Source organism: Leptonychotes weddellii, chromosome 11, assembly GCF_054177405.1.
Source record: "Leptonychotes weddellii isolate Sample4059 chromosome 11, ASM5417740v2, whole genome shotgun sequence".
In the NCBI taxonomy this organism is placed as follows: Eukaryota; Metazoa; Chordata; class Mammalia; order Carnivora; family Phocidae; genus Leptonychotes; species Leptonychotes weddellii.
In genome coordinates this window covers 23996647-24021869 of record NC_138379.1, presented here as the reverse complement: position 1 = coordinate 24021869, position 25223 = coordinate 23996647, and the positions used below count along the sequence as shown (strand labels likewise).

The 25223-nt window shown below is 46.3% G+C and overlaps 1 protein-coding gene across 9 annotated transcripts in view; it reads right to left on the bottom strand.

The window, feature by feature from the left end:
- Window positions 1-23112: 23112 nt before the first annotated feature.
- WT1 (WT1 transcription factor) overlaps window positions 23113-25223 on the bottom strand; it is a 48531-nt gene continuing 46420 nt past the window's right edge. For all 9 annotated transcript variants that reach the window (XM_081798383.1, XM_081798384.1, XM_081798382.1 and 6 more), the window contains one exon: window positions 23113-24515. In XM_081798383.1, the coding sequence (XP_081654509.1) occupies window positions 24394-24515 (122 nt within the window). In that variant the 3' untranslated portion in view covers window positions 23113-24393. The remainder of the gene's footprint in view (window positions 24516-25223) is intronic.

Sequence of the window (25223 nt, the reverse complement as noted above, 5' to 3'; positions counted from 1 at the left end):
TTCCCATCTGTACTCCCTGCTAAGGTGGCGAGTAGAACATATAAGAGTACTAAGTAAGGCACTTTGCGTTCAGGAATCATTTACCGCTCTAAGGGTAGATTTTTGCAAAACCATAGAGCTTTGCCCATCACACGGTATATTAAAGGTGGCTCAGCCACGCAGGGAAGAAAGAGACCGAGCCCTCCTCTGAATTAAGTCCTGGCCTGTCTCCACTGCTTTCCTCCCCGCACGAAACCACACGTTGTTGAGAACAGGCTTGGTTGGGCCAGCTTCTGCTCCATTTTCCCTGGCCTTGGGGAATGGAGGCCAGTTACATTTACTGGAGTCACTCCATCTGCTGTGCCCTTGGCCAGTCCTCTTGAGCTTGTGCTGGACTGGGTTAATTGCCACACCTCAAAATGGCTCTTCTAGGGGAGGTAGGAGAAGGCAGTGATTCAGTTAGCTATTATTAACACAGTTTGAGTGATACAGGCAGAGCTACTACAAGGCAGAGACGGGTCCTGCAAAGACCTACTCGGCATCTATGGGTGAAGGTGAACACCTCTGTCCCACCTCCAGGGAGTAAAAGCATGTACTGGGTTGGGATCATTCTGACCCCTCCTATCTTGAGACCGAGGCCATCAGAGGGTCCCAGGACAGCCCATGACATCAAGAGCCCACATGACTTCATTATTAGCCACAGCAACTGCCACCCTCCTATATTCACAGCGTGCTTTCTGGCCACGCAACACAGCCACATGAATTAGTTATCTAGTTTGATCCTTACGATATTATCAGTGAGGCCCAGAGGAGTGGCCCCACTACAGATTAGAAAAGTAAGGCTTGCTGGTGGTGGGTATTGAGGAGGGCACGTTCTGCATGGAGCACTGGGTGTTATGCACAAACAATGAATCATGGAACACTACATCTAAAACTAATGATGTAATGTATGGGGATTAACATAAGAATAAAAAAAATAAAAATCAAAATTAAAATTAAAATTAAAATTAAAAAAAAGGAAAGTAAGGCTTGTAGCAGATAAGGAATTCTTCCCAGGTCTGCTCATCTCAGTAGCAGAAGAGAAGGTGCTGGAAGCCAGGTCTTCTGACCGCAAGTCCAATGTTCTTTCCCCTCCACTAGCTGAGATTAAGCAAGTAACCACAAAGCACAGTCCGGCATTGAACCAGTGAGCATCCTGGGACATGAGCTGTGTTTTTCTTGGACCCAGCAAAGGAAGCAATCCTTTACCCCCCAAAACAAAAATAATAATAATTAGCTACCATGTTCTTGGCCCTCACTCTATGTCAGAGACTTCATAAATACTATCTCCTGATTCTCACAACAGCCCTACCTGGAAGGTACCATTATTCATGTTATGAATGAAGAAACCAGGGCTTGGGGGCATCCAGTGTCTTGTCCCAGACAGAAAGTGGTCACGCCAAGACTCCATCATCCAGGCTGCCACTGCGGAGGTCCGGATTCTCAGCCACCACGCTTGCCTCCTTCCCGCAGCGGGCTTGTTCCTCGATGCATTTATCAGGCACCCCACCCCGGGTCCTGACACCAGAACCTTTGCTTGGTAGCAGGTTAGTTGATTGAATCAAGCCGAATACTTCCACCTCGTCTGTTAACACCCCTTCAGCGATGGCGCATTAGGGGCCTAAGAGCCCTTAAACCAGCAACACAAAATCCCCTCTTTCTGCAAAATTGCTCTTTCAGATGGCGGTCGAACTCCACGAGGACTCAGAGAACAGATTCCTCAAACAGAGTCTCACTCGGCAGCATAATTAATAAATGTCCTGAAGAGGGTCAGGGGGAAAGATTTGCTGCCGTTTTGCTGGGCATCTGGGGAGTGAAACGCAAGCAATTCAAATACATTTTTTATTTCCACTTATTGCCTTTGTCAAGAACTTCCATATTCCATAGACCAGATGGATTAGGGTGGGTTTTGTTTTTTTTAAAACATAGTTCCATGTTTACGTGAAATAAGTCTCCCCCTCCCACCTCCGCTGAATAAAAAAGAAAAACTACATACAAAGAAAGAGAAAAGGCAAAAACCTAAGCCTCCATTGTTGACAAACGCTGGCAGAAATGTGGAAGAAAATTTTCTTTTTATGCAATTAATGCTTTTTCTCATGTTTCAGCAATTCTTTTTTTTTCCCCTAAAGCAACTCAGCACAAAGTGAATACAATTTGGTGGAGAGAAATAAACTTGCAACGGATTGCCCCCCCCAAAATGTGCTGATAGTGAAGGCGGGATTGAAGATTTGGGAGGTTTGCGCCAGAAAGAGAAAGCGAGCCCGGTTGCCTGTGACCTGGAAGTCTCAGCCCATCAAGTCCCAGAGTTCAGCTTCGGGTTTTGGTGTTCTCCTCGGAGACTCCGATTGATAGCTGGTGTCTCTGCGGATACAACTTGAACTAATTCCCAGGATAATGACCCAGCCTCCCATGATTTACTAACCTCACCGCTGTGCAGCCGCCGGACCAGGGCCCGTTAATCCTTTAATGGTCCCTGCAGTGCGTCCCGGGGCTGCTCCGAAAATTCCACAGCCCTCTCTAGAACACTGAGAGGCATTGAATGCCCTCTCCCCTCCCCTCCCCCTCTCCCCACCCCCCACCCCTTATCTTATCAGGTGGCTAATTCCCACAAATTATTGTGTGATTCAGGGGGGAAAAAATGAAATTGCTCTCAAATCATAAATTTGTCACTTTCTGGACAGCTGCTAAGTCAAGAAAATCTTGACCAAGTGGGGCTTAGTCACTGTTCTGAACAATTAAGACCAGTAAGTGCATTTGGCTCTCTCTCAAGCAATGTTTATGATGGGAAGGAAGAAAACAGTTTATAGAGAGGTTTAACATGCTATCCATTCTTAAGTGGAGTGTAATCCTTCACTGGGGTCATGTGACTCACAACACACTGTCCCAGGCAAAATGTCTCTATGGCCCACAGCATCCCTTTCCCTGTGGTCATCCTCAGGCTCAGTATTTGCCTTAAGATGGAGAATACCCAGGCTTCCTAAATCCGGTCCTACTCAGAGCTGAGAGTAATCACAAGGGCTGTAGGAAATATAGACCACATGAGGTCCTATGAGCACTGAGCCTCAGAGAGGACATGGAGGCACTTTTCTTTTAAATTATACATCCGGAATCTCTCCACTTCTCACCACCTCGACCTCTACCAGCCTGTCCAAGCTGCCATCATGCCTCTGTTGGATTATTGCAAGAACCATCCAGCCGGTCTTTGTCCTCATCCACTTCAGCCTATTCCCATACAGCAGCCTGAAGGATCCTTCTATTTATTTCTTTACTGAGGTAAAATTCATATAGCATAAAATTAAATATTTTAAAGTATACAATCCAGTGGCTTTTAGTCCATTCCAAAGGTTGTGTAACCACCACCTCTATCTAGATCCAAAACATTTTCATAATCCCAAAGGAAGCCGGTACCCCTTAAGTCATCCCTGCCCACTCTCTACCTTCCCTTGCCCCTGGCAACCATGAATCTGCTTTCTGTCTCTGTGGATTTGCCCATAGACACTTATACAATGGACTCACACAATATGGGACCATTTTCGTCCGGCTTCTCTCACCATGTTTTTGTGTCTCACTCATGTTATAGCATATATCAGTACTTCATTCTTTTTTATGGCTGAATAATATTCCATTGTGTGGATATACCACATTTAATTTATCCAGTCATCGGTTGATGGACATTTGGGTGTTTCCACCTTTTGACTATTGTGAAGAGTGCTGCTATGAACATTCTCATACAAGTTTTTGTTTGAATACCTGTTTTCAGTACTTGAGGTACATACCTAGGATTGGAATTGCTGGGTCATGATCCTTTTCATCTTTAAGTCAGATCAAGTTATTCTTCTGCTCAAAACCCTCCAATGGTTTCCCACCCCAGAATAAAAACAAAAGTCTTTACCATTCCCTACAAGATAGATCTTGCAACCTCTCTGAACTCACCTATTACTTGCCCGTTGGCCCCAACACACCAGCCTCCTACCGTCCTACACGGCGATGCTCCACCTTGGGCTCCTGCACTTGACTGTTGTACCTGGAATGCTTCCTCTTCCCTCCTCTCTGACTTCCTTTGGATCTCTAACCATATAATGACCCTATTTAAAATGGAGCTCCTGTCGCCTTTATCCCGGTTTATTGTTCTTCACCTGGCCTAATAAATATTCATTTGGTTTTCTTGTTATTGTTTTTGTCTGTTTCCCCCAAATGAATGGTAGCTCCATGGGAGCAGAACTTTTGTTTTATCCACTGACATTCCAGGACCTAGAACAGAGCTTGCACTGGCTAATAACGACTAGCACTTACGTGAACACCTGAGCTGCCGGAGGGGTGCTTTTATATGAAGATATCATCTCTGTTGTCTCCAATTACAGCAAGGAACATTAGTTCAATCTGTATGCATATATCAGGTTAAAAAAAAGTTCAACACAAAGTAAATTAGGCATCACACCCAAACAGAAGTATTTTATACATATTCATTCAAATAATCTTGATGAGAGGCTATGGGTTAACTTAACTCACAGGCTTCTTGCAAAGAGGTTAAGTGAGTTGCCCAAGGGTTATAACTAGCAAGTGACCGAGCAAGGAGCTTAAACCCAGCAAAGTGCTTGCCCTGAAGCACTATACTATATGATCTTACTATTTGAATGCATTGGATGAATGAACACACAAAAATAGAAGCCTCAGAGATCCAAATTTTCATTTCAAGAATCAAGATGGACTTAAAACACTTGCTGTGGTCTGGGTTATTAAAATATATTTTCTTCCACAGCTAAGAAAGAGTTTTGAGTTGTGGTAGGACAGTTACTAAAGTAACAGAGTTGACTTTTGGGGGTACGGATACATATGGGGGTTTGAATTGCAATCCACACCCAAGAGCATGAGAACTAAGATAACTTTATTTTCCTAGAATGGAACTTAATTCCTATGTCAAAGTCTCCTGTCACTGGGGTCTAATCTTGGCTAATGTTAAAACGGCTAGTGCAAGTTTCAGGAGACTCACTGCCAAAGCCTGGAATATTGTCTTTTTGCTGTTCCAGCAATCCTCGCACACAGATACTCCCTGAGACACTTCCCCTGTCTACCTGTCCCCTTTGGGCCTGGAGGGCATTAGACATTCAGTCGGGTCATCTATGGCCCCCTACCACCCCGTCTACCCAAGGCACATCACTTAGCCACCTCCCTCTGGAGTCTTGCCATCTCCTTGCCAAAGCCCCTCCTCCTGCCTAAAGGAATGTTTTACTGGTCTTCGGAAGAAATCCTTCTTTCTTTTTAAGTTGTGCTGATTTCTTTTCAGAGTCACTCCCTCCATGATTTCTTTCACTCCGTGGCAAATACAATACAAAAATACATAAAAATTCAAAGAAGGTACCAGCAGGCCATCTCCTCCTATCCTATCAATTCCCTGAGGAAAGAAACCCAGGGACTAGCTACTAGAACAGGGAGAGGGAGAGCAGAATGCTAGGAGAAAAATAAGGAGGATAATATTTCCAAAGCAGTATCCCCAGCCGACATATTATTGAGCATACTATGGGCCAGTCATTGCTCTGGGTACTAGGGATATAGAGATGAACAAAATCTACTTAGAGTATGTATTAGTTTTCTATTGCTGCTATAACAAATTCCCACAAGCTTAGTGGCTTAAAATAACAAAAACATATCATATTATAATTCTGAAGATCAGCAGTCCGAAGTGGTTCTCACTAGGCTAAAATCAAGGTATATCATCAGAGCTGCATTCCTGTGGAAGCTCTAGGGGGAAATCTGTGCTTGTCATGCTTTTTCCAGCTTCTAGAGGCTCCCACATTCCCTGGATCATGGATGGCCCTTGTAATTCTGAGCTCTGCTTCTTTATTATATCTCCTCTGATTCTGACTCTCTTTTCTCTTTTCCTTGTAAGGGCCCTTATTACATTTAGGGTCCACCTTAATAATCCAAGATAATCTCCTCATTTTACAATCCTTGATTTAATCACATCAGCAAAGTCCCTTTTGCTTTGTAAGGTAACATATTCACAGGTCCTAGGGATTGGGAAATCTCTGGGAAGCCGTTATTCTGCCTGCGGTAGGGGTTTAGAGTCTGGAGTTGCTGTGGTAGGTGTGATTCTAGGAGAAATGTGGGGCTGTAGGAGAGGTCCCAGGGATGGCAGATTGGGAGTTCAGGAAATGCTTCTCTGTTTAGGTTGGGACCTGGAGGATGAATAAGAGAGATTTGGGAGAAATGGGAAGAGGAGGCTACAGAAGGAGGGATCCAGACAAGGTTTAGAGCAAAGGCTCAAAGATGATAGAAAATGAAGTCGATCTTTGGAGCTGTGAGTTGTTGAGCAAGGCTGCAAGGTAGGGGTCAGGTGTTCAAAAGCCTGGTAACCCGCTGGGATGTCTAGGCTTTATCAAGGGCAAAGGGCAGTGAGGCGAGATGACTGGCATTTTAGAGAAGTCCCTCATGGCTGCTGTGCTGGTATAAATGGGAATGGGCAGGACTGGTGGTGGAGAGAACAGTTAGGAGGTGGTTACAGTAATCCAGAGACAGACGATGGGGGTAGGGGCCTGGAGACAAGTGGAGACAGTGTAGAGAGATTTAGATTTAGGACTGTCCGGGCTTGGTGATTGATTGGATGTTGGGTGAAGGCCTAAGGAAGAAGGAGGAGACCAGGACGACTCCCAGGTTTCTGACTGGAACCACTGAGGGGGAGAAGGAGGAGGCTTGGGGAAGAAGACTATGGGTTCCATTTTGAACATGCTGACTTGTGGGTACCTGTGGGAGATCCAAGTGGAGATGCCTGGGAAACAGTTGGCTAGAGCTATGTCATTGGGTTCGTGTGAAGATTAAATGAAATGTCCACGGAATGCATTTAGCCCAGTGGCTGGCACATAGTACGTGCTTGGTAAATGTGAGGGATTAAGTATTATTAACTTTATATTCAGTTCTGGGCTGTGCTTCAGTAAACCATGCCCCGAGAGCCATTGGGGGCAGGGGATGGGGACAAAAGGAAGGCAAATAAATGAGGGGAGAGCAGGGAAAAGGGTGATTCTGCAGCTGCATGCATGTCCACGCTCTCATTCTGAGTCCCACTGATTAAGAGAGAAAAGGTAGTTTGCCCGCTGAAGTTGGGGCATCAATTAACATTAACCAAATACAGAGAAAACAAAACTACCCTGAGCGCACAATGTTCCCTGGAGGAGTCAGGAGGGAAACTCAGGCTGATCACTAAGATGAACTCCGGGCTGGTTGGTTTTTAATGGGAAGCTGGGTCGGGGGGAGGGACGGGGCAGGCCTTTCTCAGCAGCATCAGCAACTGCAGGAATGAGTTGATTCTTCTCTTAGCTCTGATTTCAACCTAGTATTGCCATCAAAGAGAGCTCTGTCTGCACATCTGGGCACACAGACACTTGTAAGGAGACAATTTCTCCTGGTGGTTTAATATTCATACTTGCCCTTCAGAGAGAGCAATTAATTAGTACTTGCCCCTCAGGGAGAGGAATTAATTTTTCTGGGCAAAAGTACCGTTTGGTACAAGGAAAAACTATGATTTATGAGGCACCAGAGGCCATTTATTTCCTTTAAGTATTATCATTATGAACGTAGCAACTTCGTAAGGGAAAAATGGAATTCAAGGAACATTAACCTCTAAATAGTTACAGCATTTCAAATTCCTGGCCTGTCTTCATTGTCACTAGGATAACTTTGGAAGTTGTGAGCACGAGGTCAGGCAATGCAATGAGAAATATCCAGAATCCAGTTGGTTGTTGTTTTCGTGGATTTTATGTGTTGTTGGATTCCAAGACTGGAAAAAATATTCAAAGAATGAAGGACTCTACCGAGTTTAAAGGTTCTTTAAAACTAGAGTAGAGACATTTAAATATCTCAAGAATCAAAGAAATGCAAAATCCAGTCAAGTGAAGTAGCAGGCTGGGAGGTGTGCAGACTTCTGTGAGTAAAGAGAACTGTTGGGAATTGTGACTTGCATCCGGGGGAGACTGAGATACAGGACCACAGATAAAGCTCAGCGAGTCCCCTCTGTCCGGTGGACAGTTTTGTAGTCAGCATCCAGACTCCATCAACCCTACCAAAGCTAACCCCCAAAACGCGTGGGATAATGAAATTGTTTCTTCGGAGGGTAAAGGCTTCCTTAATTCTGAAACCTGGAGGATTTTTTTATACAGAAGCATAGAGATGGCAAGAGAATAAAAAACAACAACAACAACAAAAATGTTAACATTTTTGTGTTAAGACATCAGTATATGTTTGAGACTTTAAGTGTAATATTTAAGAGAACTTGGTCTGTTAGGGTTGGCAGGTTGGCTTTGCAATTTTATTTTAAGGTGCTGTGTGAATAGATCTTGCCAGGATATCCAATCCCTGTTAAACAGAGATTGTAGCAAGAGACATCTTTGTCCGCTTTCATTTTCAAGAAGAATTGCTTGGGTCCTTCTACACTAAGGATGGTTAGGGTTTTGCATTTAATTATTTTAGAACCTTTTATTATGGAAATTTTCAACATGCACAAAGGTAAAGAGAAAAGGATACTAAATCACCCTGTACTCAACACCCAACCTCAACAATTTTTAACATTTTTCTATTCTTGTTTTATTTACTGACTCTACTGCAAACATTCTTTTTCTCTTCCTCATCCTGAAGGATGATAAGGCAGACTCGAGTACTTTTTTAACTAGGGTTAAAAAATCAATGAGATGTATAGATTTTTAAGAGAAAAATTTGATGATTTTTGATAAATGTATACAACTAAGTAATCAAAACCCCGGTCAAGATACAGAACATTTCCAACACTCTTGAAAATTCCCTTATGCCCTCTTCCAGCTAATCTCCTCTCTCCATAGACAACCACTGTTCTGGTTTCTATCACCATCGAGTTATTTTGCCTTTTCTTGAACTTCATATAAAAGGAATCATTCAGTATGTTCTCTTTTGTGTCTGGTTTCTTTCATTCAAACTGCTTTTGAGATTCATCCAGATCGTTGCATTGATTAGTCATTCATTCCTTTTTATTGCTGACTAGTACTCCGTTATATGAATTTGCCACAATTTATTTATTCGTTTTCCTGCCAATGGACATTTGAGTTGTTTCTAATTTTTACTTATTGTGATTATAGGTGATATAAACATTCTGGTATAATTCTTATTGATGACATATGTTTTCATTTCTTTTTTTTTAAAGATTTTTAAAAATTTTTATTATTTATTTGACAGAGAGAGAGACAGCGAGAGAGGGAACACAAGCAGGGGGAGCGGCAGGCAGAGGGAGAAGCAGGCTTCCCGCTGAGCAGAGAGCCCGATGTGGGGCTCGATCCCAGGACCCTGGGACCATGACCTGAGCTGAAGGCAGACGCTTAACGACTGAGCCACTCAGGCGCCCCTATGTTTTCATTTCTTTTGAGCAGATAACCAAGGGGTGGAATTGTTGGGTCATAGGATAGGTGTATATTTGACTTTATAAGGAACTGCCAAAAAGTTTTCCAAAATGACTTTACCATTTTAAACTCTTACTAGCAGTGTATGAGAATTCCAGATGTTCCACATCTCTGTCAGTATTTGGCGTTGTTAGTCTTTTTCACTGTTGCCATTCTAGCAAATGTGAAATAGCATCTCAATTGTTTGAGATTAATTTGCAAGTGTAAGTATGTGAGTGAGTGTGTGTGTGTGTGTGTGTGAAGAAATTCTTCCTGCCAAATTTTTAAGTATGACCAAGGAAAATGATAGACTCTTTATTAAGGCAGTTGGATTTATGAAGATAATTATTTTTCCTGTTAAATAGGAAACTGTTAATAGTTTCTACAAATTACATCTTTCATTCCTAGTATTTTCATAATTTTCATATTACCATAATGGACAATTCTTTTAATATGTGGTGTTTATTCTAACTGCCACAATTTGATATACAGCTCTTGCATCTTTTCCCATGTAAAATTAGTTGAAATTATTTGGTGGTAGGGGGAGCAGGGTCAAGGTGGAGTTGTGTCCTTCTCAGATTTAAGGATCAAAACCAAATTCAATTCATACAATAGCCTCAGTTAACAGGTCCACCCCTGATATTTTGGATATTTTATTTGTGTAATAAAAGGATCATTTATGGTGCCGTAGAAAGAGCAGTGACTTGGATGCAAACAGAAAACCTCCAAATATCAGCTGACCGCTCACCAGCCTTACGACCTGGCAAATTACTCCATCTCTCTCTGCTTCAGCATCTCCCTCATCACAGAGCAAAGGGATGGATAGAGGACAGATGGCTGGTGAATTCTGATGGCAAGATTGACGACTTGAAGTAAAATTTTCTGTGAAATGTGAGGAGTAACCGCGGGTATACATCAGGCTCAATATCTCCTGACACATAGAACCACTGGACATTCATCTTTGAACACGGTATTAAGTTCCCCACAACTGAGTGGCTTAAAACAACAGAAATTTATCTCACAGTTCAGGAGGCCAGAAGTCTGAAATGAAGGTGATGGAAGGACTGGGTCCTTCTTGAGGGCTCAGAGGGAGAATCTGTTCATGCCTCTCTCCTAGCTTCTCGTGGATGCCAGCAATGCTTGATGTCCTTTGGTTTGTCATCACTCCAATCTCTGTTCTGTCTTCATGTGACATTCTCTCTTGTGTCTCTGTCTCAGTCTCTCCATCTTTTCTTCTCTTTTTTTTTTTTTCCTTCTCCTCTTCTTATAAGGACACAAATCCTATTGGATTAAGGATCCACCCTACTCCAGTATAACCTCATCTTAACAAATTTTACATCCACCATGAAGCTATTTCCAGATAAAATCACATTCTGAGGTTCCAAGGAGGACATGACTTTTGGGGGACACTATCCAAGCCAATACACACCCCTATATTGACACATCTTTGAAAACGCAATTTCAGGTTATAAAACATAAGCCTCATTCAATGCATGCCCTTTGCAGACAGTGTGATACACTCAGAAGACCTAGATTCCAACAAACAATGAATCATGGAACACTTCATCTAAAACTAATGATGTAATGTATGGGGATTAACGTAAGAATAAAAAAAAAATACAAAAAAAAAAAAGAAGACCTAGATTCCAGTTACTGTCCTGCCTGGAGCTGAATGACCTGGGAAAATCTACTTCACCTTTCTGTGCCTCATCTGGAAAATGAAGTCAGGACAGGTGGCCTCTAAAGTCTCTTTTAATGTAGCCATTCACAAGGTTTGGGGACCCAATCAAGTTGCTTGCCTGTGGGGAAATGTGGGAAAGAATCATCAGGAAACCATGTCAGAGGACGGGAGAGGATCCAATGGACACAAACAGGAGGCACTGCTGGGGAACACCCCAGCATCCCCATAAATCTTGGTGGATGGGGGCAGGTGCAGTCCTACTCCACGGTGCCCAGGCTGCATGTACCCAGACAGCAGCTCTAAAGGTGTTACCTGCTAATTCTCACCATTCAAAGCCGCTGACCTCTGGGATTGCTTTCGGCTGGAGCTTTTAGATAGGATATTCAGGCGGTTCTTCTGAGCTGGGTTCTCATTAAACAAGGGAGTTTATTACCACATAAATTAAAGACCTTGGTACACATTTTGGGAAATGTGGACTGATACCCTCCAGCAGGATTCAAGAGAACAATTTCCATTTACTAAAAGATACCAGGCATTGTGATAAGGACCCTCCACAGCTTCTTTCATTTAGTCCCTCGAAAAACTCTTTGAACATGTGTGCCGGTGAATCAATGTATTGCCGCTCAGCTCCAAACTCACCCTTCAGGACATGCTTTGCAACCACTGACCGGACTCCGAGCATTTCTTCTTCACATCGACCACTATGTGAAGCTCCATCAGTAGAGGGCAATGGAGGAACATGATAGCAGGAAGTGTTTCTTCCTGGTTGTGGTGTGCTCTTTGGCTTCTGCTTGTTCCTGCTGCTCCATGCATTACCCCCCATCCAGGGGTGCCCTGCTCCGCCCAGGGTACCCAGGCCCTCAGCAACCTCACAGCCCTGCCCAGAGCCCACTGACCGCTTCACTGTGTCTTTCCTGCTGCAAACTCTCCAGGACTCCGCTCAGGCTCCCCAGCTCCCCGTGCACCTGCCCTCCAGCTTTGGCTTGTCTGTGCCCTGCAGGATCGTTTCTCATGGACCTCCCAACATCAACGCCACAAATCCTAGGCCAAGTGTCACCTGCCAGGAAGCAGACTCCCAACACCCTACTTCCCTTTGCCCACCCACCTGGTTGCCCACCTGTCCCTGGGCTGCTTCCTCCTGCCTGGCCACTGTATACCAGCTCTGGGCCAAACACCCCAGCAAACGTCTCTGCCATCTGGTGGGCTGCAACCTCCAACCACGTCTGAACCCCAGCTTCAGGGAAGGCCTCCCCACCCCAAGATTGTCCTTCCCTTGGGTACCTTCCCTCAGCTCTGGTATACCCTTTAGAATGCTCTTCACATCTTTTTAGTTATTGACTTCTCCAAGCTTAATACTTCTTTAGATTAAACCACCTCTGCTTAAATCACTGTGTGGTTTCTGCCTCCTGTTTGGACCCAGACAGATACAGGCAAGTACCACTATTATTTCCTTTTGAGAGAGAAAGAGAATGCGATGAGCAGGGACGAAATGATTTCCTTGGATCATAGGAGGAATGCAGCAAAGCTAGACCCAAACCCAGGCCTGTTGGTTCCAAAGCCTTTGATTTTCACCACTCTGCTGAACTAACTAGGGGTCGGTGTAAAGACATCACACGGGACAGAGAGAGGGGCTTCCCTCCCCCTCAGCCCTCCTTTCCCATGCTTTTAGGTCCTGGGTATTCAGATTAAAACAAGAGCCAAAAATGCAAAAAAAAAAAGAGGCTGGCTCCTAGAGGAAGGCTTTCAACAGTGAAGAATGTCAATGGTCATCTCAAACTAATGGCCAACATAAACATGAAGGAAAAGAAAAAAGAAAAAAAATCTATTTAAAAATCACTTTCACGCATATTACATATGGTCAATATTCTGTTCCAAATACACTTCTTATGAGGCTGATATTTGATTTTTGCCAATTTCCCCAGTTTTGTCTTATCTGCTAAAATACCTCATTTTCCTAAAGAGAGAACTAAAATCCCAGTTTGGGGTCTTGCCTGTATTCGTATTTGGCTCAGAGCAGCCAGATTTCAGGATGATGTATGTCCCATCAGCTCTCAGGGGCGCTGGTCCCCTCTGGGGCGTTCAGAAGCAACATGTAACAGCTTCCATATTCTTGGAAACGAGGCCCCGGGCTCCTCTTACAGTTTCTCCCTTGGGGATCACAACGATGTGAGTCCTAATTAGCCTCAAAATAACAAACCCCAATATTAATGATCCTCCTTGAGGGTTGTTTTGGTCTTCCAACTTCAGTAGGGAAAAAAAGTCCAGTGGGAGGATTAACCATTTCCTGCTGATGAGACATGGTAAACTCTGACCTGTAAGTTAGGATCCCTAGATTTGAGTCCTGGCTTTGCCATTCATTCTGTGGCCCTTTGAGTTGTTGTAAATAAGAGGACTGGATTCCAAGCTTCCTTCCAATTCTATGGTCCTTTGACCCTCAGACTCCTTTCAACTCTATTTAGTCGTAGCAAGTGAAACCGCAGCAGCTCCCATCACTGACTACTCACAGTGCACCTGGCAAATTGCTAAATGCCTTAAATGCATTATCTCATTTGATTCTCGCTATAAACCTATGAGATATGGGCGCCTGGGTGGCTCAGTCGGTTAAGCGTCTGCCTTTGGCTCAGGTCATGATCCCGGGGTCCTGGGATGGAGCCCCGCATCGGTCTCTCTGCTCAGCGGAGAGTCTGTTTCTCCCTCTCTCTCTCTCTAATAAATAAAATCTTTAAAAATAAATAAATAAACGTATTAGTGAACACAATTATTATCCACATTTTACAGGTTCAGAGGGATTCGAGCGTGGAAGTAATAAAGCCATAGCCACGAGTCCTCTCCCCAGATGGGTCACTGACTTTTTTCCCAACCTAATGAATACGCTCCAAATAGGGTCCAGCAGAAGAAATGTGAAGGTAGATCCATCATTGATTAAAAAAAAAAGTCAGCATCAAGACTCCATTAGCTAACAGACGATAAGGCAGTGGGGGGAAGTAGTCAGGGGGGTGGTAAGAGCTGAAGTGGAGGGAAAGAGACTAAATAGCACAGCCGGGTCCTTTATGCACATGGTCTAGTTAAATCCTTACAGCAACCATATGAGGTGAGCTTGTTGTTCCCATTACGCAGATGAAGAAAATGAGGTTCAGAGAGGTTAAGTAACTCGTATACACTTGTATACACCACCAGCCATCAGCAAAGCCGTGCTCAGAACGTGTTTTGTTTCACTCCTCTATCACCCTGCAGTGGGACGGTGGTTGGTGGCCAGAGATTTCAGGGCCTGAGCAACCATACATAGATTTATCAAGGCCAAAGCTGTGTCAACCGACAATGAAATAACTGGTCCATTTGGTGCAAAGGAAGAAAAAAAAAAAATGTTTCTTTAAGAAGTCGGTCCTTCCTTGACATCGGCTGAGCTGAGATCTCCTGCATCCGAGGCTCAGCAACCCTGCAGGAGCTCTTTCTGGACAAGGGCTGCCGTACCCAGGAGGGAGGAAACAGGCCTGTGACTATCCCAGTGGGGCTGAGTGTAGGTTGGGCCCCAGTGAGGCTTTAGACTAGGCTTGTGGGAGGAAGCAGAGGACCGCGGTGTGAGGCAGGCACAAGGCTTGCACACACCATATGCCATCTTCAAAACAGAAAGAAGTGGAGTATTGTTCTATTTGTCTTTTGACTCCATCTTTGAAGGCCAGATGCTTACGGAGAACCAAAGCAGGGCCCTCCTGGGAAAAGGCAATAACTGACTGAGTACAAACACACTTTACGCTGGTAAGCTGGCTCTCCAGAAAACAAAGGAGCAAAACAGTCCTGCTTTGTAGCACTTGCCGGTTTCTATGGTATAAATACTCCCAATCCAAGCGACTAATGTTTTAACAACTGTCTTGTGAAATGTTAATCTTTTTTTTTTTCTTTTTTTAGTGGGCTCCACACCCAGCATGGAGCCCAACTTGGGGCTCGAACTCATGCTCCTGAGATCAAGACCTGAGCTGAGATCAAGAGTCAGATGCTTACCCAACGGAGCCACCCAGGCGCCCCAACAAAATTCTAAATATTTAATAACTGGCTCACAAGCCAGTGGAAGACAGCTTTATACAGCCCTGGGTAAGGAAAGCAATCTTTTTGGACAACGGCCTAGGGTCCTCCTTCCCCACTATGGCTTTAGGTGTACTAAGATATTCCCTGTCTTTTTAATTCTGCCTGGAATGTTCTTCCCTGCTCTTCTTTCTCAGGAACTCCTAAGCATCCTTCAAGACCGGGCTGAAAACCCTTCTGACTGTTAAACCTTCCCAAGGCTCTTTAAGCAAGGCTCAGGCTTGTACCATCTGTTTAAGTTCCTGCTTAAGACCGTAAGGCTTTTGCAGGGAAGGCCATGTTTGCTTTATCTCTGATCTAGGGGTCAGACTCACAGAAGGCTCACGATATGTGTTTGCTAAATGAAAAAAGTTATTAACTGCCCCCCTGGTTTCAAATTCGACAGTGAGTGACGTGACTCCTCAGCCTACACAGAATGTCTGTTTCTCCAGAAGGGCCATGAAAGCAGTTCTAACGGTAGTTAACTGGGCGTCAGTGGCTAGTAGAGTGCATCCATTCTCTGGCTGTGGGCAGGAACTGATCACTGCAGGGGACAGAGCTCCTCTGGCCAATCCCACCTCTGAAGGGATGCTCCCAGAAGACCCAGACTGCTACAGTTGGCCTTAAACATTTTGGTGATCAAAAGAAAAGGTGGGGGACTTTAAGGCTGGAAGTTGATCCTTCTCTTAAGTTCCCTCCCCCCCAAACCTGTAAGGCTTCTATAGGGATCCACTGCAGGCAGGGAGGGTGTCATGCAGGGTGTCCCCTTGGGACTGCCATGAGAACCCCAGCATCAGAGACCGACGATCTCAAACTGGGAACTTCCAACCTGCCAGTAGGAGGTGGAAGGAAGGAATGAAAAGGGGAAAAGCAAGGGAGAGAGAAGATTTATAGACCAGCTAACACAGAGCTAGCTCGGCAATAACTCGGGCTGATAAAAAGCAACAGGGCATCTGACATATAAAGAGCCCGTCCACATCAATGCTTCCGTGTACATTCTGACGATGCTGGATTGTTGACACCACACCGTCCCCAAGCACCCGGGGCACCAGGAGTGGGGGCTAACCCAGGAGGGAGGTCGTGCAGGGTTGACGCTGATGAGGAGGTTTTTTGGAAAGACAAGCTACCCTTGACTGGATGCAGATGGCCCAGTGAAAAATGAAATCTGCTAGCAGAGGCCGCCTTTATCAGCTACAGAGGTTCAGCAGGGACGAGACATCCCCATCCCTGGCCCGCCTGAACGAGCCTCCGGTTTCAGCACCATATCACAGACTGTCCTAATGAGCTCTTCTGACGGGGGGGAGCCCACACATATCTGCTTCCAGGAGTGCATCCTGGCAGCCTGGGGCATGGTACCGAACTCGCCTGGTGTTTGCATTCCGTCTCCCGGAGCCGGCAAGGAATGCCTGCAGCAGGAAAAGGGCTGGGACTCACCGGGACTGAGTGCCCTGCCGACACTGGCCCAACTTGCCGTTATCCTGGCCCCCTTGTTAACTTCCAGCTGGGGGACGGTGCCAGGAAAAGCCGAGAGGTTTCCCCAGGCATGCCAAGCCAGACAGATACCCAGTGGGTACCCACAGTATCAAAGACAAAACAAGAGCAAGCGCTGCTGTATATTAACTTCCTATTATGTGCCAAGCACCACACCGGGCACTTGGCCCCATTTAACCCACACAACTGGCCTATGAGGTCAATGCTATAGTCCCACCTTACAGATGAGCAAAGTGAGGGTTAAGTCAACCTGTCCAGAGTCACGGGGCTGGTAAGTGGCAGATCCAGGGAACGAAACTGTGTTTCATCTATTCATAGAGCCTATAATCCTAAAAGGACAAGTGTGGAGGAAAGTGGGCAAAATGAAATGAAGTTTCTGGTGATTTGGCAGTAGATGGTCAGATAAATGAGTAAATTTTTCAGTTCCATCCAGGTTTTTTTTTTTTAAAGATTTTATTTTTCGAGAGAGAGAGCGCGCGCGCACACACAAGGAGGGGAGGGGCAGAAGGAGAGGGAGAGAAAGAATCTCAAGCAGACGCCCCACTGAGCACAGAGCCTGATGTGGGGCTCGATCCTAGGACTGTGAGATCATGAACTGAGCTGAAACCAAGAGTCAGACACTTAAGTGACTGAGCCACCCAGGCGCCCCCAATTTCACCCAGGTTTAGTAGCATCATGGAAATGAGCATAATTTGGAAGATGAATCTACCATTACAGATTAAACACACACACGCTATAAATTCATTTCAGAACCCAGTACCAGAAGTTTTTAAGCACTGCTGCTTTTGGTTATTTGAGCCACTGTTCTGCTCATCTGAGGCACCTAACCAAGCAATGCAGCCAGCAACTTAGAAGGCAAGGTGTCTCCAAGGCCCCCAACTGATCTGCAAACTGAGACCCACAGAGTTGCCAATTCCTTGATACTGTCCCACTTGCCCATACACACTGGTGGGAAAAAATAGTCCCTGTGTCAAGGCTTTTTTCCTCTCATTTGGGAAGGTGACCCAGCAGGAGGCACTTGGATATGTTCAGAAAGGACCTTACACAAAGGATGCCCCAGGACACCTGATGAGGGTGGGTCCCGGCCAGTCCCACCTGACCACACCATCCTCTCTGAGGTGACCGACAGGTGGGGAAGTGACCTTGCATCGCCAGTCCCTTCAACCTCCTGACCTGGGCGGATCACGCAAGGAAAATGGAGACAATTGTGCAACAAGAGGGCTTTTAGCCGGCTTTGCCCAGGGCAGCCCACCTCTCTTCTGTGCAGTGGGCGGGGGGCGGGGATGGGGACCATAACTTGCTGGCGGTGGTGGCCCAGAGCCTGTTTGATGCACAGCCAGAGACCTGGCTGCCTTTGACTGAGGGCATGTGGGCTAAGCACCTGCAGGGCCCCCTTCCGTCTTCTGGACAAGCCCTGGAGGCGCACAGTTTTGTTATGAGCGGAAGCTCTGAGGTTTGGAAGGTGTTGGCTGTCTCCCAAGTGTGATGGCAGAGCCTGTGCTCTCAGTGGCTCTCTCACGTTGCTGGAATGTTCCTGCGTCCTGGAGGACATGTTCACCCCACGGCCGGCTTCAACAACCCTCACTCCTCCTTTGCTCTGGGCCTTTCTGGGCTGCTCTCATCAGAGGTGCATGGCCGGATCAGCAAACAGAACCACTGTGTCTTGCCACTAGTGTTGGAAGTTACTAGAACAGTTAGGGAATGGGGGAGCCTCTCGAAATTCACATCTCTTCAGCTGCTTCTCCTGGGGCCTCGGGGTCGCTGTCTAAGAGTATCTCTAGATGGCAGTATTCGGAACCTTCCACAGAATTCTCTTTGTGTTATCCACCCACTGAATTCAAAGGGCCCTGCTTGATTATCCTCCCCCGTAAGATCTCCACACAAGCCCTGACCAAGCATCGCCGCGCCCTTCCTCCCCTGCCAGGGGAGAGGTCTGCCAGGGCTGGGGCTGGAAGGAAAGCTGTGGTCATTATATTTTTAGACCTCAGAAAAATTGGGACGAGAGGCATCTGTGACAGTCTCCCTGGCCCTCTTTATTTGAATAGTTAAGGACTCAATGACATCTTAGAAAAACGGAGGCTGCCTGCTGAGACGTGGGGACAGTCTTATCTATGGGACATAGCCACAGGATTCGCCCTCCCCCACCATCACTAGAAACGAACAGCTTCCTCCTCAGCCCCTTCCCTCTGACATTCAGCTCCTTGGGAAAGCAGGATGCTGCTTTTTAAAAGTACTCATTGACCTTGAACTTTTAACTGTGTTTCTCAATTTTCCCCTTTTATCACTGTCCGGCTAACATTATGCTATGTCATTTCTTAAGTTCCGGTATTTAATATAAAACACTGAATGAAAACATATTTTGCAAAAGAGCTCTACAACTGGATATGTGGGGAGAGAACACTTTGCCAATCATGCCTATCCTCTCTCCCCGCACTTGACAAACATGCCCAGGACCCGAACAAACAAGCAGGCAAGGCTGCATTGTGGTTGTTCCTCTGGTCTGTGGGGCCCACAGGCCCCGGGGATGGGAGGATAAACAGGGTACAAGGAAGGGGTAAAGAGTCAAGAGTCGGGTGAGAATCTCAACTCTGCCATATACAAGCCGGATGACCCTGTGGGCCGTACTTCTTGGAACCTGTTTCTTCATCTGTAAAATGGGAATATTCTCAATAGGATGCCTGGCACCAGTCCACACGCAAAGGTCCAATAAACGGCCCCCGTTCTGATCACTTGCGCGTTCGCACTTGAGCAGCTCCGACATGGGAGAGCCCTGGGTGTGTGTTCACAGTGCTGGCGTCGGTTCACGTGGGGGTCAGGCCCTGTCAGACAGAAGCCCCCTCTTCCTGTCAGACCTCCCTGACATCCACACTTCATCCCTCATCCGACTCATCTTTCTTCCCAGAGTTGTCTGTCTCCCTCTTTCCTTCCCTCCTTCCTCTTTCTCCCAGAGTCCAGCTGCCTCCTCAGTGGCCCTCAGAACCCTTGCCGTGTCAGGCAATCCTTCTTACCCGGTGTCAACATCCCCAATGCTCCTGGGACGCTGTGAGGGGAAAGGCTGCTTGTTTCAACCAACCCACCCTGTGCATTTATCTCAGCCCCATCTCCCCCGGACCGGCCTTCAATCCTCCCCTGCTCCATAAAAATATCTTGTTATCTCTTCAACTCACATGTGCTGATTTGGTCTGCCTTTGCTGCTTACATCTGCAATCTCTCTGTCTGAGGCTTCCACTCAGACCCGGCTGGTTTCCAGTCTGGGCCTAAAGGCACTGACTCTCCAGAGTCCTGGGTCTTGAGGAGTTTGTTCTCATCTGTCTCTGAAAACCAACCTCATTCAGGACTTGAGTACACATGGCTCTCTGCTGGCTGGGCTGGAAACCCACCAGCCCCTTCCTCTGCTGTCTGGCTCTCTCATTCCTTCTCTAGGCCAATTCAAGAACTAACGGAATCAGGATTTTGCAGGAAAAACGGAGAAAAGCCCGGCGCCCTCCCCTAAAGCAGCTACTTTCTCAGCGCAAGAAACCAGACCAGGTGCGATCTTCTTCATCATGATCATTTAAATTTACTTATTACGCGTTGCGCAGATTTCAATCACTTGATACCTAACACCGTCATTAGAAGCAAAGACCTAAATGGAAAGGGCCAACACCTTCATTATTTTCTTAGGGATCTGTCTTCCTTCCTGTGGAAGCTTGCCTTCCCTTACTGTCTTAGGCATTTACCTGTGAGAAATTCAGAGCCAGCTGTGAGGCTCTGAAGAAAAATGCCCCCAGTCAAGAATCACTGTTCTTCTCACACACACACACACCTCTCTCTGACACACCTGTTCATCCAAGACCGGAAGAGCAAACACCGGGCAAGGAGGACAGGCCTCTGGAAGCCACTGCCCTTGCCTGTTGGTACCCAAGGCGCTAAGCAAGTGGTTCCTGGTAGGAGCAGGACATGGGCTGCTGGCTCACAGGGAGTAAGTTCGCTCCAAAACCACAGAGTTCCAGGTTGTGGGTGTCGGGGAGGTCGAGGCCTGCTGTGGCAATGTGGACCGAGGACGGTACAAGGGCTGGATACACAGCACACTTCGTCTCACCCAGGGAGGCCTCCCTGCTTGGGGCGAGTCACCAGCAGAGGATGGGGAGACTGGGTTGGAAAACAAACCTCCTCATGGATGGATTCACCGGGGCTAACATGTGCAGCATGCATGTCCCCACCCACAGCTCCGTGGGCCACCGCAGCACAGCCACGGGCCATGTCCCCTGGCTGCTCTCTCTCGGCTAGACAGGCTCAGCGTGGCCTGTCTAGAGCAAAATCGCATCGGTCGCCTTTCAGCAAGTATTTATTGAGCCCACTCTCCAGGTCCTTGCTATGGAAAGGGTGGTTCACGGCCCAGCTTGTGAGAAATGCAGACTCTCAGACCCTGCCCCAGAACTTCCAAATCTGAGCATGCCCCTTAGCAATTCCTCGGGTGATGCATATGGTCACTGAAGGTTGAGAGGGCCTTTCTATAAGTAACTCAGGAAAGGGAGAGACCTGCTCCTCTCTAGCAGCTCACAGTCTGGCTGGGAAGATATTCTGATCTGAAACAATGGAGCAGAGTGCGAGTCTACACCACCAAGCATGATGCAGTGGATACAGAACACCAAGACCAAGTCCTGCCTCAACTTCCTCCTTTGTAAAGGGGCAATAATACTTGCCCTGTCGACCTTACAGATTGTCCTAGATGGGAAAGCGCTACACCCACCGAGGTTACTCTTTAAGGTTATGTACTTAGAATGTTACACAAGGTCACACATGAGGGGGCTACGGATGACTGGAACAGTCTGCGAAGATCCCAGCAAAGGAGAAGGGGGCTTTCAAAGACATTGAACCATATACTGAACTAGACACCATAGTAAAGCAAGAGGGAAAAATGCACATTTTGACATGTGCACCAAACAGAGCCCCTTGCTGGAGCGGCAGAGAACTCCCACTGACCAACTTTCACCCTGACAGTCGACTGATGCTCAGTTCCATGGGTCTCAGAAGCACACACTCACTGCCACCCAGAGCTTCACAAAAGACACAGAGCAAGCAGATGTCATCTCTGTACGGATGCTGGCAAGAGCCCTATTGCTGCAAACCTCACCTCTGGTTGGGGGTATATGAAAATGGATTTGTCATTTTGCAGAGCTGACTGATGAAGATGGCTGGACACTGCTAGGGGACGTCCGGGGGGCGGAGCTAAAGGAAATTAGCAGGTGAGTTCTTGGGTAATTGGTTTCCTAGGTAATGCTTATTAAGCCTTTGCTGTGTCCTAGATCTCTCTTTTCTTTTTTCTTTTCTCTTTTCTTTTCTTTCCCTTCCCTTCCTTTCCCTCTCTCTCTCTTTCTTTCTTTCTCAAATTTAATCTTTACAATAATCCTATCTAGCCGGGGAATCTTTTGCTCCTACCTTACAGAAGAAACTAGTGATTTAGGATTTGAATTCAGGTTGGTCGGTTTACCAAAGCCCATGACCTTAACTGTTGCCCGCTAAACCGCTAAGGTTGCATGAGAATCTCTGGTCTTCCTCCTGTAGTTGAGACAATGTGGCTTTGCTTTTGTTGTAAAACCTGGCTCGCTCTGACTTGCTGACGTTGGCCATGCTTGTCCTGAGCTTCTCCAGAGAAATGCTGTCTTCTGGCAGGAAAAGATAAAACTGGCTGATACAAATGAGTCACCATACTAGCTATAATTAACAGTGATGCAAGAGCCAGATGCAAACGAAGAGGGGCCCCAGGACCTGACTTTTAGGCGGCCCAAACTCTGAGCTGCTGAAGAGGGTCTCTGTGGCTGAGCTGCTGTCTGCTCTGGATACATTGTAAATGAAGAAAGGAAACCTGGACCCATGCGTACTCCAAGCTACTGGAGCTGAGAGGGGCGGCACCAAATTAATCTCCTTATTTACAGCTGAGAGACCACCGTACACCAGAACCAGAAAGAGAGTTCATAGTTTATACATAATGTAGACCTTTGCTTTTAGACTCTGCTGCCCTGGAAAGTCTAAGCCCTTTTCAACCTGCTGAGCTGATTTATAGCAACTACAGTTGGCAACTCAGTTGTGCTAGGTGTTCAGCCTATGGCCTCCTGACTGCAGTATGTACCAGTGAACTTTCCAGAAAAGACCAGTCATCATTAGCATCCCTATTCTCATTTGCTGACCTGGAATAACAAGTGATACAAGGATAGCCTGATTAAAATAAACCCTCGAACGCACTTCCCACCAAGCCATCCACAGACCCATCAGACCACAGCATGAGCACTATCACTTTACGATGCTGGCTGTTTCCAGGAAGGGTAATTGCCTTCTGAGGTTTGACAGAAAGAAACAGAGAGTAGTCAGGACATGGATAGACTACACTAGTGATCATTGATGTCCGGTAGCATCTTCTTACCTGTTTAAGACAGTCTCAACTGTTCTTAAGGTTTGAACACAATGCAGCTGATACAATCTTGCCACTTTCCTTTTGAATAGACTTTAATTGAGAGTGAAGTGAAAAATGCAGGTTACATTTTAGTGTTATCATTGATACGTTGTAAGATCAACACCAAAACAGTGAGGCATCTAACATTTATACATTTCCTAAGTTTAGCTGTCAAAGAGCAAATCATTATCAGATATATATATTTACACAGTAATTTCAAGCAACAGTAAATAATAAACACCCTCCTTTAAGCACACACGTGCACGCACACACACACACACACACACACACTCAACCACCTTTAAACAATGGATTTCCTCACACTAGTAAGTCTCATTCTGTCACATACACTGGTAGACTCAAAGTTACTTAACAACAGTCTTATCAGTGGAGATCCTGGACCAGCCCAATTTTCTTCTAGAATCACTTTAATTTTTACAACTTGAAGCCACATACCCATCGTGGTCTGTACACTCTAAGGACACCCCAGATGATAAAAATGAATCCGACTTCCTTTGTGTGAGGAGATATGTACATCTCTGAAGATGCATGTGATTACAACTCAAAAAAGTCGAAAATAAACAAAACCAGAATCTCAGATCTCCAAGCACAGTTTCTCAACAGCATTGTGCTAACGTTAACATAATTAGTTGAACGGGAAGGTTCTTTTAGATTTTTCTACAGAGGTACTGGTTAGTTCTGATTCTTTCTTCAGCTGCTTGAAACACACACGTTTTTTTAAGGTGCCTGGTAGCATTACATCCTGCCTTCCAGGTTCGCCGCCTGCCTAACCTCCGGAATGTCGGATGGGACTCAGCCCCAGTGCCTTGCTCTCTGATTTATTTCTGGCTGTTAGTAAATGGAAACCATGGCAAAGTTTACATTAGCAGACACATACACATGCCCTGGCCTATAAATATTCTATGATGGAAAATGGTACAATGACTCCATTCCTAGTGAGAACGAGTGTAAAAGGAGAAGAAGAGGGGGCGGGGGGACATTATCAACAGTGGCTTTTCTTCCGGTGGGAAATCCAGACCAAGTGGCGGAGATGGGATTTTAACTAACTGGACATTGTCAGCCACTTCTCCAGGGCCTCTGAGTCAACCAAAAGCAAGCCAAGCAAGCCCCACGCCTCCGGGCAAACCTGGGAGGATCCAGTAGTACAGACATCTTGTCTTGGGAGCTGGATGAAGAAGACCACCTGCCATTTCCTTCTCAGAGAGGTGAGGGAGGAGGAATTTTAAAGTCAGATTTGCAAGGAGTTCACACACCGTCCTGCCTGGGACACAGACGTGTCCCCCGGTCGGACCCCCTCAGAGCGCCAGCTGGAGTTTGGTCATGTTTCTCTGGTGCATGTTGTGATGGCGGACTAATTCGTCTGAGCGGGCAAACTTTTTCTGACAACTGGGCCACCGACAGCTGAAGGGCTTTTCACCTGTTGACACAATTACCAGTCAGAGACGCTTGCGGCAGAGAGACTGGGCACAAGTTCAGCTATCAAATGCCCGAGTTAAATCATCCCCAGGCACCCACTCCCAATTCCCTCTAGTTCTTCCCCTAGGCTAACAAATCGGGCCCATTCCATGAAATGGCAGCACCTCTGTGTTCTTCAGGATTAAACTACCATAAAAAGTATGGAATATTATTAAGTCAGAGGCCTGGGGAAATGGCAGGGAAGGAATGAGTCTAGTTTTTTTTTTGTTTTGTTTTGTTTTTTAAGATTTTATTTATTTATTTGAGAGAGTGAGAATGAGAGAGAGTACATGAGAGGGAGGAGGGTCAGAGGGAGAAGCAGACTCCCCGCCGAGCAGGGAGCCCGACGCGGGACTCGATCCGGGGACTCCAGGATCATGACCTGAGCCGAAGGCAGTCGCTCAACGACGGAGCCACCCAGGCGTCCCTTTATTTATTTATTTGAGAGAGAGAGAGAGAGAGAGAATGAGAGAGAGAGCACGAGGGGAGGAGGGTCAGAGGGAGAAGCAGACCCCCCGCCGAGCAGGGAGCCCGATGCGGGACTCGATCCCGGGACTCCAGGATCATGACCTGAGCCGAAGGCAGTCGCTTAACCGACTGAGCCACCCAGGCGCCCAAAGAGAAGGTATTTTTGATAATATCACTCCAAAGCCTAAATTACGTCTTTGGC